A 16,811-nucleotide genomic window follows, 5' to 3' on the forward strand; every position below is an offset into this window, starting at 1 on the left:
ATCCAGTTGGAGGCCCATAATAAGTGGTGTTCTCCAGGGATCAAGATTGGCTCCAGTCTTATTCAACTTGTTTACCAAGGACCTGGACAAAAGGACAGAGTGCACCCTAAGCAAGTTTGCTGATGATACAAAATGGCAGGGAGTGGCTGATACACTTAAAGACTGTGCTGCTGTTCAGCAGGACCTGGATAGGCTGAGCAATCGGGCAGAGAGAAACCTAATGAAATTCAACAAAGGCAAGTATAGAGTACTGCACCTGGGGAGGAATAACCCCACATACCAGTACAGGTCGGTGGCTGACCTACTAGAGAGCAGCTTTGTAGAGAAGGATCTAGGAGGCTTGGTGGATGACAAGTTGACCATGAGCCAGCAGTGTGACCTTGTGGCCAGGAGGGCCGATGGTATCATAGGGTGCATTAGGAAGAGCATTGCCAGCAGGTCAAGGGAAGTGATCTTCCCCTTCTACTCAGCTCTAGTGAGGTCATATCATCTGGAGCATCTTCCTTATGAGGAGGGAGTGCAGAAGCTGGGCCTGTTTAGTCTATAAGAGAGAAGACTGAGAGGGGACCTCATCAATATATAAATGTATCTCAAAGGCAAGTGTCAAGAGGATGGTGATAGACTTTATTCAGTGGTGCCCAGTGACAGGATGAGAAGCAATTGCCATTGAAGGTGGCTGAGCATTAGAACAGGCTACTCAGGGTGGTTGTGGAGTCTCTCTCAGTAGAGACATTCAAAATACACCTGTACACATTCCTGTGTTAGCTGCTCTAGGCGCCCCTAGAGGTCCCTTCCAACCTTAACTATTCTGTGATTCTGTGATTCTGTAATTGGAAGCTATTTACAAGAAGAAAAAAATTATCTCTTTTAGAGAACTATGTGTTGGGCTTTGTTCATTATTTGTATTTTTCTCCACCTATCTTCCTCTGGCATTACAGTGAGCAGCCCTGTTTCAAGATATCAGCTGCCTCATCCATCTTCTTTGTATTCCTTCATTGTAGTGTTCTCTACATATATAAAGGCAAAAATCTGAAATAGAAAAATCCCAAACTGTCTCTAATAGGCGAGCTTAGTGAATGAAGAATAAACTCTAGGGGGACAACACAGGGAGAAACTAACTACTGCTTTTTACATTTTCTTTCACATAAAACCAAATAGAAGCTAGTTTGCCCTGGGCATTTTTCTTTAGACATTGTGTAGAATACATATTCTTGTCCATTTATATTCATCAGACCTAAATCTGGAAACTGCTATCATGCCGACAAAGAACCAGAGACAGAATCTAACTCCTGTGTTGCTGCTGTGTATGATAATGTGATCTCCATGGCTCGAAATCTCCTTGATGCCCTTGTACAGTGTGAAGATGGTATCAATCTGCCTGAGTGAGATTAGCAACATCCATTCAAGTTTCCTACTCAGACATGAGAGAGAATGAACTAAAAGGCTACAAAATACCACTGTCCTCAAAGAACAGATACCTCTTTTGAAATACTTCCTGGTGTATAATAGGAGTTAACCAAATATTTGCTGCTGCTCCTCAAATTTATATATAAAACCATTAAAAACCTTTATCCATTAATCATCACAGAATAAACCAACTGAAGCAGAGCACATAATTAGAATGAATTGCATTGCCTGCTTGCAGGAAAAGTTCTGAGACATCCACTGGGGCTCCAAAGGAGGTCTTTTTCACCATTTTAGGGACTTTATGTAAGCTATTTTTCCAAAATATCATTTGTTCAACATTCCATAAATTTTTCAAGTTGAAGTGAAACAAATGGTGCATAGTTTATGTTTTCTGCCCTTCTGTTCAGCACGAAAGCAGGTTCTTCCTAAAAATTTTAAGCATGGACACTGCTAGACTTCAAAGCAAGTTGTTGGACCACCCAACAATCAAAGTCATACTAGAAAATATTACGAAGATGACACAGCTCTGAAAAGCAAGTTGGAATATTACAGCCTCATCCATCATTGCAGCTTGTCAGTCACTGACACATGCATGGGAAGTCCGAATGATAGCACAGAGGTTGTTCTCAGGAGCATATTTCACATTAATAAAATTCACTGGATATAGGCAAGGAAAAAAAAATCAACCAACCAACCAAACAAAAAAAAACCAAACAAACCCCAAAACACTTTCCTAATGGCTTCTTACACTAACTCCCCTTAAGTGTGACAGAAAGCTCAACTTTTCCATATCTGCCTCAGATTTTAGATTAGTCTTTGTGTTCCTTGGGTTTGTCAGCACTCTCTTCTCAGCATTTTGACTGGAATTTATGATTTCCTCTAACGGACTTTACATGTATATTTACTGCAACGGTATATATATGAACAGAACTTCAAAGTAAATGACTGAATTGAATATAAATCAAAAGCACAGTTTCAAAACACTTAAAGTGGAAAAGTACTGCATTTATAAAACTGTCAAATTCGTTATTCAATGTTTTTACTTTCCTAATCCTGATCCCAAACTCTGCAAAGGCACTGGGCCAAGAAAGAAAGGTAGAACATTGCAAACTGCTTTGTTTTTCCTGCAAGACATTACTCAGGGATAGGTTAAGCTACACAGGACTATGTCTTTCTTTTCCACAGTCAGGTAGTCAGAAATGACAGAGAAATAGGGAACTTAAACTCAGACACATTCAAACTTTTCCAGGAAAAATACTTCCTCATGGAGACAGAGGAAAACAAAGGAAAAACTGCTATCCCAAGAAGTAAGGTATGTAAAAAACCCACAGGCTAAATCTAAGGAACTGAATTTTAAGTGAGAAGAAACTTTTTGCCAAGTGAATTATTACATTTCATGGCAATAATTAAAATAACATAATAAAATAATTATAAACATGGTGAGAGGGGAAAAAAGATTAAAAAGTTTATAGTTATATAGTCCAAAAAGTCGAACCAAGTAGGGATGAAGATAAAAGCAGGTTCAAAAATATGTGATGAAGAATGCAGCAGTCACAGAAAGAAAGATAACTCAGAAGAAAACAAAGAAAAAAAGAACAGAATTTTTTTTAAAAAGGGTATCAGAATTCTGAATAAAAATTCTGATTCCAATGAGGATTTTTGTACATTATTTAATTCCTATGATTTATTATTTCCTCAATAGAACTACAGCACTGAGACACTGTGGTTTTTATATTAATAGTAAATGATAAATGCCACCGCAATCAGTAATACAGACTTTCTCTTTCATCAGCTAGTGGTCTGGTGCTGATCAGATGATGAAATCAAGGAGAGTGAACTGTGAAACCAGCTGGAGAAAGCATTTCTAATATGATTTAAAACAACAACAGAAACAGAGGAGCTTTTTCATTTTTCTTTAGTTCATTTCTATATGCAACAGTGTGATTTCATTTACGCCTATTAAAAGTGTGCATAAAATCCTTTTCTAATCCTTGGACTAACCATCCTCTCTCAAAGGGATAAATTACAGCACAGTCCAAATACAGTGGAATGATAAGATCCCATTTTTATTTATGTCCTAGCCTGTATTTTTACAACAGGAAATAAACATGGACAAATTATGAGAAATCAATATTTTTACTCCTTTCCACTCCATCAGTCAAAAACCAGTAAAGGGCACCACATCCCTCTGTTTGTGAACTGGGTGAATGAGAGTTTGACAAGACTAAAGGACCAGCAAAAGACACACAGACTCCCCCTCGTTATATTTTGCACAACAATGACTACAGAGAGCTATGAATGCATAGTACTATGAATAATAAAACATCTGTGAATTACATAATGTCACTAACTCTGTTCCAAATGGTATGCATATATTAACACACAAACACAGGCTGGTACTTATTTAATACAAAATCAGCAAAAAAATAATAGTGTTTCTCAAAGGCCCTGGAAGTCCATTATGCTCTCCAAATCTCACATATTACTCTAAGGAATGTGATGCTATTGTTACATCACAACCAACAACAGTCACAGCAACAGCTTATAGTAACAGGTTACAATATCCTTGGGAAATCCATCAACTTTAATAAAACAGTTTAAGGAAATGTAATTTCTTCTTTTATTGTAAGCTGCCTGGAGTCTACGTGGAAAAAAAATAAATATGAGGAATTTTTATGTATATTAAGACAGTATTTTCACAACACTTCATATTGCCATTGAAATGCAGAAGCAAACTACTCTCTGACACACTCTGACAATCAGAAAAGTGCTCCCTTGTATCACTGTAGACTGCATACAGCTTGATTGGAACCCTGTGTTTTAGAAGTGCCCCACCACTACCCTGGTGATAAATCATTTTAGGATTGCATGCTTGCTGTTAGCTTTAATGAATGACATGCTGCTTTTTCATTGCTGAATCAAGGCTTCTTTTTAAGCAGCTATGGCAGTCTCTTGACAGTGTCATACAGATATGGATCCGTAATTATAAAGGGAAGTCAACATTATGATTTCTCTACTGCATATTCTTCTTAATGACTAGTTCAGAAAAAGGAACATAGGTCTATTGTTTCAAACACAAGTCTGAAATCCCTAGAGGTTTAAATTAATATTACATTAAAAAAATCACCATTTTTCTGCCTCTGTGAAACCTACTCTTTCAATTAGTAGCAACACATCACTTAGTAAAAATACAAAGTACTTTATTATTCTATTACAGATTGATACCATTACTTAGAAAACTCTTTAATAAGAAGTAGCACACTGTTTATCCTCATCTAGGCATGCTTAACATCAGACAATTTGACAATTTACCACACTGAGATCTGATTCAAACCCTACTGAAGTCACTGACACACATTTCCCTTTTACTTTCTTGAGTCAGAAGGCTTTTAAAAGTCAAATGCTGTTCACTCTCTCACTCCAGCATGCAGCACTCCAAGCTCATCTCACAACTGGCTCCTCTGACGTTATGACCTCCAAGACAGTGTAGGAGAGGTTTATCCCATATAAGAACTGAGGCTGTAGGATTTATGAAATCAACAGATGGCCTCAGGGTAAGTGTATTTAAAGGAGATTTTAATTTTTAATGAAAATAATTTGGGATTGGGTATGTAACCAAAACTCAGGTATGTATTTGATATTATCCCAGAAATAATTCAAGATAGATCATCCAGGTTACCATACGGACTGTATTCCATTCCTCCTATTAAAAGTAGATTACAGAAGGGCTAAAGCTACTTATGATTTTTCAAGCTTACTGGTATTAATTTGAATAAGATAACAAATGAGGGAAGAATGATTGGCAGCCACTCCAGCTACACAAAGTACAAATCCCTTCAGCAGAATTTCAATAGATTGCAGAACTGAGTATCAAAAGATCTAGTGATAATTTGATCTTCTATTTTTTGATACAGTAGTACTTCTTCAGGTAACATTATTCACTATATTTTTACCTTAAAAAAAAAAAAGGAATAATTTGCCAGAAGTATTATAAAAATTTGAATATGTACACTGAGGTATTAGATATGTGCAACATAAAGTCTGTTGATGTGCAAAAACCACGAAGTGCACACAGTGAGTTACAAACTCTGTATCAGGTTCCAGACATTGATATCCATGTCTGGAGACAAGAATTCCAATTGCCTTTTCTTTCCTGGTTATAGCATGTAGGGAAGCAGCTAATGCAGCTGCACAGGACCTCAGAGACAGGTGCACAAGCCATAGAGACGATGTCCAGATCTTCCCACCTGATGCCTGACTGAATTCACACTGGTTATTGCAAGATGTGATAATCTGTATATCTGCCTGGTAGTGACACTTAAGGGTCACATTTTCTTAAAGAGTTAATCACTGGAGTAAGTAACAGTGAGCATTTTTGAAAATTCAACCCTATTTCCTACATACACTGTAATAGTTATTATAAGTCGCTCCAGGTGCAGTTCAACATGGCCAGAATAAAAGAAATTCAGCACAGTCAGTGCACTGTAACAGACAAATTTTAGTATAGTTACAATAAATTATACAAAAACTGAAATTGTTACATTTTAAAGAACAATTCTCTGCCTTTTTTTTTCATCATATTAATAGGGGAAAAAAATCAGTATTCTGAAAATGGCAAAGCTGAAATGATTATGCCAGACCTCAAGATTCTAATTTTTTAACTTCAACATATAAAAGCTGTGCAGATGAAGAGTGGTCCTAAACTTTGTATTAGGACATCAATCAGCAAATTCCCATTGACACTCACAACTCATTAATATTATTTACTTAAGCGATCTTTATGTCCTGTAATGTAAGCTGTCTTATACATATTTAATACGCCAGACAGTGAAGGCACAGAAATCTAAGGTGATTTCTTTCACCCCAGAATAGCAGGACAGTGTCATCAGCAAGAAGGCAATGCAAGATTCCCAATTCCCACTTCCAGTTCTATGTAGCAGATTATTCATTTGAAATTAATGTACCTCATGGCATAAATGCCTTTACTCAAGTAGGCAAAAAGATAGAAATACACCCTATTGTATGCATGTTTTATATATAAGTAGAAATCTAAAAAAAAAATATCAAGGGGGTTCTAGAAAGTTAATGGACTAAGTGGCAGTTCAAAAATGTTCCAAGACTTGCTATGGATCATCTTCTATCAACACTTACAGTAATGACTTCTGTAAAGCAGATGTCCTGACATTACTGTCTGACATCACATAGTTGTAAACTCTATTTTTTGAACCCCTTTTTTACTTTGGAATGTATTGCAATAAGTCACAAATTCAATCAAAGGCACTACAAACAAATTAGTATAAAAATCACCCTAACAACATGTATGAAACCAGTATGTATTTGTCAAAAATTATCCTATTCAAAATAAGTTTCTGAGTAAAAATCAAAATCTGTCTGGTGCTGCTCACTGACAGTTCTAATTTCAGTGAGAATGATACAAAGCAAAGTGCAGAAGGCTGCATGGAAGTGCTCCACAACACAAAATGAAACTGTGTTATATTTAAAATTTAATGCTATATTTGGAAATTAAAGTTACTTTTCAAATGAGAGGTTAAAAATTAAAATACATTTTATTAGTATTGGACCTACATCTTTGCCTTTTTATTCTTTAATATTAATGCCAGAAATTTACACCATCAACATTAGAAAAATAAAGGAAAAGTAGAGACTGCTCAAAGAGTTTTTATTGGTTTTAACTCCCTGCATACACTTCAAGTTCTTTGGGAATGTTCTGATGTCTGCACCTGATACAGACACAAGCTTTGTCCAAGAGCTATGGTCAGATTCACCGAAATATTCAAACAGATCATCCATGAAAGCTAAAAACTGAACTCAACAGGTAACCAATAATTATCAACTCCTTATCACTGCAAGATGCTCAGATCAACTTCACACACTTTTAGGAACCTGAAACACAAGGTGAGCATGGCATAATGTCATGACATGACATGAATTTTAAATATACATGTAACTGTACTATTTGCATCCTCTTGCCACCATCCTCTTTGCACTATAAACTCCATCACACATAGGAAACACCTGACTAATTGCACCAGGAAGTCTACCCTTTTTATTCCACAACACTGCCTATAGCTGCTTCATTCAGGCTCCCTGGAGCTTTAATTCACAACTTTCTAATGCCCACCACAGGGAGTATTTCAAAATGAGGGATGGAAGCAGGATGAAGGCAAACAAGAAAAACACTGAGTCTCCCACAGCTTGTCTAGTTTTCTCTTTATAATGTAGGCTTCTCAGGCCAAAGCTCATGTATCACTGTGTCACTGCCAGCCCTGAGTACATAATCAATGGTTTCACAATACTATTGAATTAGTTGCTTCCATACTGTCTTTTCTCCAATTTGTTGAGAGTCTTTACCCACTAAAAATGTCAATATATTCACACTTCACAGTCATGAAATGCTTGTAAAAAAACAGATAGGCTGTATTCAAAATCAACATAAAATATTAAGTTCCATTTACTTGCCTAGAATGATATTTTAGGGAAATAAAGGGTAACCAATAAAATATTTTTTTTTCTTAAATGCAGCATGATTAAATCTAAAGCATTCTTTGACAAAAGTGCACTGAAATATATATACAGAACTGTCCCATATACATAATGATGAAAATTAAAATCTGTTTCAAAAAATTTGGCCAGGAGGCAGTTTATAGACATTAAGCAAAAAAGGATTTGCTCTGAAAAACAGTTCTCCCAACTTCAGTAAAACAGAAGACATTGAAGTACTTCTACTATATCATACAATTCTTTACAGACATTTCTATGGATCTCATCACCATACCTTGAAAACAGTTCACAAAACATAATGGATCAAACAATTTTCTCTGATCGAGATAATGAAAATGATTATCACAGGTGATTTCACAGGTGTAGCCCCCAAAAAGTGGGTGCCAGTGGCAGACCTAGAAATGAAGACTGAATCTCCTGGTTTCTAGCCCTCCAATAGCTAATACAAACCTGGCTTTCTGCCCCTTAACAGAATCGTATTGTGTGGTTAGTAAAAAAATACACAAACAGTCTTCTACCATTAGATGTATGCTAAAGCAAATCAAGTGAGATATTTCTACCAAAATGTGTTTCATATTAACTGACATTAAAGTTAAATTCAGACATGTTTGGAACTTGAACACATTTAAAATTCTTCTGAGGTTAAGTCTCTCTGTAGATTCGGGGAGAGAGACATCAAAAAGGTTTCCTCCTAAACATCGGAAAACCAACTTAGCCTGAATGAAAGGCTGCCCACTTCTCATAAAGTCTCTCCATTCTGACACTGTGCAGCTAGCTTAGGTGAGGTGCCAAACTTTTCAATAATCATAATTCACCTGTTAAAATCATGCATGTTTAAATGGTTATGTGCTAACTTCCTTCTTAAAGGTGAAAGCTGAGACCAGGGCAACTTAAGGTAGAGCTATCTTTACTCCTCTATACTTCTACCATTCTCTGAATACAGGGGTGAATAACACAAGTAAATCATCATTCTTCTAGCAGTAAAAAGGAAAAGCAGGTGGACATTTATGATGTAGAAATATGCCCACACAACTTACTTAGTCTATAAGCCACTCTTTTGCTCATATTTTCTAAAATAAAATTGCTCTGGACAATATTCAAGAAATGATACTTTTTATCTAGAAAGAACAATTGTCTGTGTGCAGTTTCACAGTTTAGAGAAAGGCTATTTTTTTGTAAAAGCCAATTGAAAATCTTGCTACTTTCTTGAATAGGAACTCTGCAAAATATAACAAGCAAATAATATCAAGCAAATATATCAAGCAAAATATATCGAGCAAATAATTAAGCTTGATAAGATAGACCACAGAGCATAATCAGGTTTACTGAAGTTCTTTAGAACATTTTTCTCTGTTATATTTCTCAAAGATAATATATAAATAAATATACTATTAATATGCATAAATAATAAAGGATATAATATTTTTTTTTAAATTGGTCTGGTTGGCACTTACTATTCAAAATCATGTTATTGGGCTAAACCAAGACTGTTTAAATGTGATAAATAAACCGATTTGGAAGAAAATTAATTTGAACCTAACTTTGGAAATGCCTTTCTTGAATTCCACCACTAAAGACTACTGAGGACTCTGTGGTAACACTAGGGAACATAACAAACCTTTTTTTTTTTTCTCATTAGAAAGGGCAACAAACTTTTTCCTGTGATAGATAGCTATGATGCCCTTTCTAGGAACTAAAGATCAAAGGAAAACTCATTGCTGAAATAGTGAAGAATAGTAATTTGACTGTGGTTTCTTGATATTTCAGGAACACATTCTAATGAAAACAAATGGTTTAATTTTAAACAAGGAAACTGTAGGCATGTTTATGGTGTTAGAAAGGATTATTTAAGACATTCTTCACATATTGCACTATTAATGTAGATTCTTGTAAAATATTGAGAACAGTATAGAAAATAGAACAATATTTCACATAATTGTAGTTTTCCCTAAATGTAATGTCAAAAGTCAAATATAATGTCTGCGAGCACAATAGTTTAATTTTTTCCTCAATGAAGAGGAAGATAATACTGAATTTCTAAGAATGCATAATTAAGTATATATTGGAAATTTAAATGTCACCAGTGCATTTGAGAGTACAAAGCCATCCTTTACTAGCTCAGCAAAATTCAATCAATTGAATGACTCTCAAACAGTAAAATATGTAATGGGTTAAAGCATGGATTGTCACACCAGACTTTTTAAATGATAAGTGGGCAAATCCAAGACTCTGTGCTTATGGGTCTAAATAAATCTCGCAGGAAGAGCAAGGACAGAGGTTTTTTAAAAGCTGAGAAACATCAAGTGAAGATTCTAAATGGTTTATGAACCTTCGCAAAAACTATTTAAATTAAATTTTATTGTTCACCCTGAGACTAAAATGTAGTCTGAGCAGTGGAAGTTTGCTTAATTTAATCCTTTAGCCTAGATTTGACAGATAGGTTAGGCAGTTGAGTACTACTGAGAAGACCATATTTACTTCTCCAACTGCAACAGTACACAGTCCCCAGAAGTAGAACCATTAAGAAAAGAGATCTTGTGCCACACAGCTCCATTTTCCACTGGTTTCCAGTTGACATAATATTCCTACTAATAATTTACCTAACTTGTGTCTAACTAACTTAAAAAAATTGTGTATCACAATTTGCCTGATAGTTTTCTACTGACGTATTTTGTTCTTTAGTGGTCATGTAAAAAACAAATTATACTAAATATACTAAACAAAATTATACTACAAGAAAAGTGGTCTTTACTCATACAGGAAATCTCTGGGTTTATGTGGCCCGTTCCTATTAGTAAGCAAGTCAGATTTGGCTTTAAAAGCTCAAACTTATGCTTGTAGATGGTAGGAAAATGAGAGGCATATGGATGCACTTTTTTTTACTCATCCATGCGGGACAACGGCAAACAGAAAGTAGAATGTCATTTGTCACAAATACCTTTCACTCCCTTGTTCTAACTTAAAAAAGATAGTACCCAACAATGAAGCAGCCGTAGGAGGCAAAGAGAAAATAGTTCAAAAAAGCTATATTACCACTTGTAATTCTGAAGCTCCCAGTGTCTTGCAAGTTGATGTCACAGAAGAAAAAACTCTTCATTTGGTCTCCCACTGTTTTGCTGCCCTTTCCCCACTGGTGTTGTAGCAGGAGGCAATATAAAAGTGCTTTTATTCCATACAAATTGCTTGACTGCTAAACTCTCCGAAATCTGAAAATTACAGTAGTTGCACAAAATTTTTTAAAGGATCCTCTCTTCGTAATTGCTTCTGACCAGAAAATTAAATACAGAAGAATGAATTTGCAATGAATACAGAAGACACAATTTTGATTTCATTCCTGGTTGAAGAATAATTTTATTGAAATACAGAGTTGCTGTATTTGAGATAAGAACCTGACCAGAGGTCCTTAAAATTTCCTTTACATGTTCCAGGTTAAACTTTGCTCTAACTAAGATTATATCTATATTCAGAAAAAGGCTGACAATTTCACTAATATATTTATATACCTAACACGTTTATTTCTGCAAAATGTTAAATGTTAAATATTTTGGTGGGTTTTTTTCTTCTCATCTTTAGGAAAGCTTTGCAACTGCTCTGAGAGACAGTCAATGGACTGCAGGTATTTCATATGCTCTTTCTAAGCACCTATTGATTTATAGAAAAGGGCTAGAAAATGCAAAAGAAATAATCTGTATGCTGAGTTTTTTGACAAAGCTGTTGGTATCAATATTTGTATGTTCTCTGATATTCCTAAATATTGCATTCCAATAGAGAACAGTGTTTTCTTGATCTCTTTTGCGTTTTTTCCTTCTCATTCCTCTATGTCTTCTCTTTAATTTTCTTTCTCTGTGTATTTTTATTAATTTCTGTAGTTTTCTTTTATGCAGAATTACTAAAGTTTTCAATGTGTTCTCCTTTCAATGAGTTCCAGATTAGCAATCAAGGTTAAATAAACAACCTACATGTAGAAAACCCGAATCAATTCAAAAATGAAAGAATTGATTTTTTTATTTTAATTTTGCTCATTGATTTTGTTCACAGGAAACAAAATCAATATAGTAGCAGCATACTGACTTTGAAGTTTGATAATATATCTCAGTACAATAAAGAGGTCAAAGCCCCTACTATACCATAAATTCCTCTGCTTGGAACTAATTACTGCAAGTGGAAAAAAGTGGCAGACTATCAGTTTTGAAGGGATAAACACAAAGAGTAAGCTAATTCAGACATAAATGCATAATAATCAGGAGAGAAAAAGTATTTTTCAGCATTGTTGTTCATAGAGTTGAAAAGCCATATTATGAAGGCAAGTGATAATATACAGTCTTTTTACAAAAATAATGTAGTTTCCTCACACAATTATACCAGATTTACATCATAAACTTGAATGTGTTGAAGTTATAATTTATTCATAAGAAAAAGAACTTGTTGAAACATTATTAATACTTCAAATATCCTCTTTTGTAGCTCCTTATGATGAAGGATATAAACAAATTATTTCGAAGAAAACATTCAGCCTTTCCTTTCTCTAAATCATAAGCTGATATAGTGTAATATCCAAATACAGATATAAAATTAATATTAAAATTGGGATATGCATATATAAAATTGTACTTAGCACTTTAGTCTTTGTTTTGATATGATGTATATAGCTTAATAGTGACTGCAGAGTCAGAGGTTTTCCCTACGTGTGGTTTTGATATTGGCAATTGTACGATCCTTGATACTATTATTCTAGTCTGGAGTGCTTCAGCCAAGCGAATTCAGATCTTTAGCAACCCAACATTATAAATGTATGCACACGAGTTACTGTTGATTTCCTTATTTGCTGGTAGAGGCATTTAGCATGTTTTGGTTTCTTTGTATCTGCCTCAGTTTCCTTCCAGAGCCATTTCTCTCAGTAAAATCTGAAGGACCCAACATTGCTTGCCCTAAATCCTCTCCCACGCTCTGTCTCATGTCCCCAAGTAGGACAAAGATTTTCAAATACTAAGAATATATTTGAATTTCCAAATTTCAGTCCTCAGGCACAACATTTTTTCTTTGTCAAGCACATCATCAGGGTTGGTTTTTGGTTTTTTTTCAGCAAACCACAAATACTTCATTGACTCAAATACAGAGAATTTAACCTTGTGCACACTCATCTCCCAGTTACTAATTCAACCAATCATCTAATCAAATTTCAGTCCTTTCAAAGGTGAAACAAAGAAGAAATGGTGAATTTTTCATTCTGTTCATTCTCCTAAATTAGATGGTATTTGATCCTGTTCCTCCACGTACAATCATTTCTGCTTACCAAACCTTTCTCACACACCATTTTTCCTGTTTTGGATTCTGGACTCCATTTAATATCTCTCCAAATGCATCCAAAATGTAATCTGTGTCTCTTGTTTTAGGGTTTTTTTTAACATGATTTATCATGCTTTTTAATTTTATTTTTTTCTAATAGCTTTGCTTTCAAGGTGCACTTAGTTCTGCAGTAACCCTGCCACCTGGGAATCAATTTCTTAACAAAAGAGTAAAAGAGTTCATGTAATTTGTGATCCAACATCCCTTAGAGTTGGAGTTTCATTTCATAAATAATTCACTTACGAGCACATACATTCATTTTACATGATTCCTCAGTGTGGCCAGGGTGCTGTGTAGTCTGCATTGTATCCACCTACAAAAATACAAAAATATGTTTCCTAACTGGCATGTGAGTAGGGTTTGGGTAACCTAATCCTCTGTCATAGATCTTGTTAGTGAGCAAAAAGATTCCTCTTCTCTGCCTTGGGTCCAAACATACTCTATAAAATAACTATTTGGCAGCAAAGACAGTTAGAATACTGTTACCTATTGCCTAAGAAAAAGAAGAATTTAAGTGAACTATGCCCAGAAACAGACTGTGTTTAAATCAGAGAGAAATTGTAGTGATTTATACATTCTTCCTTTTCTTACCTACAGTTACTGCAGACAAAGTAAAAAATAATATATGTCTCAGGTATCAGTGATAAGCATAACTTTTCTCCATTAAATGATGAGATAAATAGTGCAGTATGGATAGCTGAAAGAAGCATAGGATAGAAATTTTATAAGAAAAAACCGGGCCACTCCTCTTTCCCTTGAACCACCTCACCCACCACCAAATAAAAGGGAGTTAGCAAACGAGACTTGTAGGGCAATACATAATATACAAGGACAATTCTATGAACATCTACATTCTTCAAAATGTCAGGTATCAACTATTATGCTACAAGGTGGTATGAGATCCTGGATCTGAATCTCACTGAATTATTGATATCGGTCGGAACCAACTCACTGTGTGTGTGTGTGTGTGTGTGTGTATGTGTGTGTGTGTGTGTGTGTGTCTGTGTGTCTGTGTGTGTGTGTGTGTGTGTGTGTGTGTGTGTGTGTGTGTGTGTGCACGTGGGAAGGGCTGGGCCCGGACCTGCAGGTCCATGGTAAGGGCTGCACACAAGGCCTGTGCTGAGGGCACAGGGCAGAGCTGAAGGCAAGGCTTGCTGCCCATGCAGAGCACATGGCAGAGCTGAAGGCCTGTAGCTGGGCTGTCAGTCAAGGCAGAGCTGCCTGGCAGCCCACCCACACCACACTCCTGCAGCCTGTGACTGCTACAGCACAGCTCACTCTGGCCTGGAAGGCACTGACTGGACATCCTGCCTGGGAGGGAAAACTGAACTCTATAAATACACGAGACTCCATGTGGTCTATTCTCTTCCTTTCTCCCTCTCCAGCTGGCACCACGTGAATCATCAAATCTTACCAGTAACTATTCTCCTCTCCTTTCTTTCTTTCCTTCTCTCTTTCTTTATCCCTTTTAATCTGGTTTTTTCTTTTACTCTTTTCCTTTTCTTGTGGGTAACTTAAAACCAATGAACTGTGTTTTACTAAAGCTGGTATACAGATTGTTTTAGTAGGTGTTTCCTGTGGAATGGGTCTTTGTGCTGAATGTTTGAGTGAAATGCTTTTTTCTTGGTTGTATTTTACTCCTGTAAAAACCTTTTGCCAAAATATCTTATTTTTCTCACTAAATTAAACAGAATTTCTCTTAGAGTGTGTGACTCTTTCTTCAGATGCTAATTAGAGGTTATAATGAACCAAAAGGCTTTTAAAAAGTCTTAAATAAAAAATGTGACTGCTCTGGGCAGTTTATAGCCTAATACGGAGTGCAACAGGTGGACATAAAGAAAATGGAGAACCAGAGGAGAACCTGCTTCCTTTGAATCAGTTTGATCAAGATATTTGTGAAGGAAATGAGACACTTAAGAGACATGCACATCTCCTGATAAACAGTAGAGTTTTCTGTCCAATATATTCTTCAAAAACAGCCCTTAAAATACCACTCAGAAATGAGTCATCCACACAAAAAAAATATTAACCCATTATTGTTGGTTACATACATAACATGTTTGGTTGGCATTCATCAGTCTTTTCAGCTTTTCCAGTACTGTTGTATTATTAATAACTTTTATTTATTTTACACCACCGACTACTACATCCTTATTTTAATGAATCATTTCTTCTAATCTATTACACATATGTAAAGTTAAAACAAAATTACACAAATGTAGGATAGCAATGTCAAGCATCTCTATAAAGCAGCTTTTACTCTATGAAAATAATCCATAAAAGACTCCCAAGTGTCCTCAAATAAGTAATGTCTGTTCCTCAATCTAAATATGATCTTCTTACAGGAAACCATCTGGGACAAGCAAGCAAAACATTCTGCTTTAGTTGCAGAATACATTTACACCTCAGTAAAATTCTTCATCATCATCAATCCAATAATATACAAATCTTTTTGTTCAGTTTACACTGTCTTAGCTCAACTAAACAGCAAAAACACTAAACCGGCCTAAACCAGTCAATAACAAAACACCTATCTATCCATCTATCTGTTTTGATCAATCTATCTCTCTGTTTATCATTTCTGTTCCTTGAGTACCGCAAAGTTGTTAACTTCAATAATTATTCAAATTCATATATATATATATATAAAAGAAGCTTTAATAACTTTAAGGATGCAGTATGCATTCAACAGGGATCTCCTAACACGTATTTTAAGTACCTTTCTCTATGATACAAACAAAATTGTGAGCATTTGGTGCATTTGTAAGATATTTCTGAGGTCAAAAATGTTCATAGATGCAACATTTCTTCTATAATTGGAGTTCTCTTCTATGACAGATACTCATATTATTTTTTCAATTAACAAATCAAATCATAAATCAATGCAAGAAAAAAGCTAAAACAAGCAAAACCAACTACCTGGCACATACTAGATAAAATGTTCACTCTTTTTATAGAAAATGCGATATATTATATTCTTAAGTCTCAAATAATCACAGAGGTCTCAGTGTTTGTGTGTGTCTAGATTACCTGCAGTACACCTGATGCAGCATAAAATGGAAGGAACAACAGTGCAATTTGTTGTGCCTCTCTACATTACATCTTAATGAACAACAAAGTTTTCATCACCTGCTAGTCTCTGTCATGCACTGTGCAGGTATGGAGAGCAAACTGATGGAAGGCTTTGCATCTGCACTGTAACTGCGAGGCACCACATGACAACCTGAAGACAATGATGGAGAAAACAATGCTTCAAAATGCTCAGTGGTGCTGAAAAACATGTACAGTGGAAATCCAAATACAGACTCAAGACAAATTCACACCCAAAACACATTCCCATGCTCCGTGTCATTAATGTAGATGCATCCATACATAATAATAGAAAAAAAAGTTAGAAAATGATCTCTTCTTCTTCTCTAAATTTCTGTTAAAGTAGGTACTGTTTTCCCCACTTTTCTGGCAGTTGAAGAATCTTGCTCATATCCAGAAAATTGATATTACTGTCTTGTTCCTCCTCCTATTTCCTGGCACAAAAA

The 16,811-nt window shown here is 35.4% G+C and overlaps 1 protein-coding gene across 5 annotated transcripts in view; it reads right to left on the bottom strand.

Annotated features, from left to right (window-relative positions):
* PCDH7 (protocadherin 7) overlaps positions 1 to 16,811 on the bottom strand; it is a 270,195-nt gene that overhangs the window by 203,123 nt on the left and 50,261 nt on the right. The window contains exon 2 of one of the 5 annotated variants that reach the window (XM_064653065.1): positions 16,711 to 16,799. The exons of the other annotated variants lie outside the window; for them this stretch is intronic. Coding sequence (XP_064509135.1) covers positions 16,773 to 16,799 — 27 coding nt within the window. The 3' untranslated portion in view covers positions 16,711 to 16,772. Of the gene's footprint in view, positions 1 to 16,710; positions 16,800 to 16,811 lie in introns of those variants that run through there. 5 annotated transcript variants of the gene reach the window in all.

The sequence above is a fragment of the Pseudopipra pipra genome, chromosome 4, assembly GCF_036250125.1.
Source record: "Pseudopipra pipra isolate bDixPip1 chromosome 4, bDixPip1.hap1, whole genome shotgun sequence".
In the NCBI taxonomy this organism is placed as follows: Eukaryota; Metazoa; Chordata; class Aves; order Passeriformes; family Pipridae; genus Pseudopipra; species Pseudopipra pipra.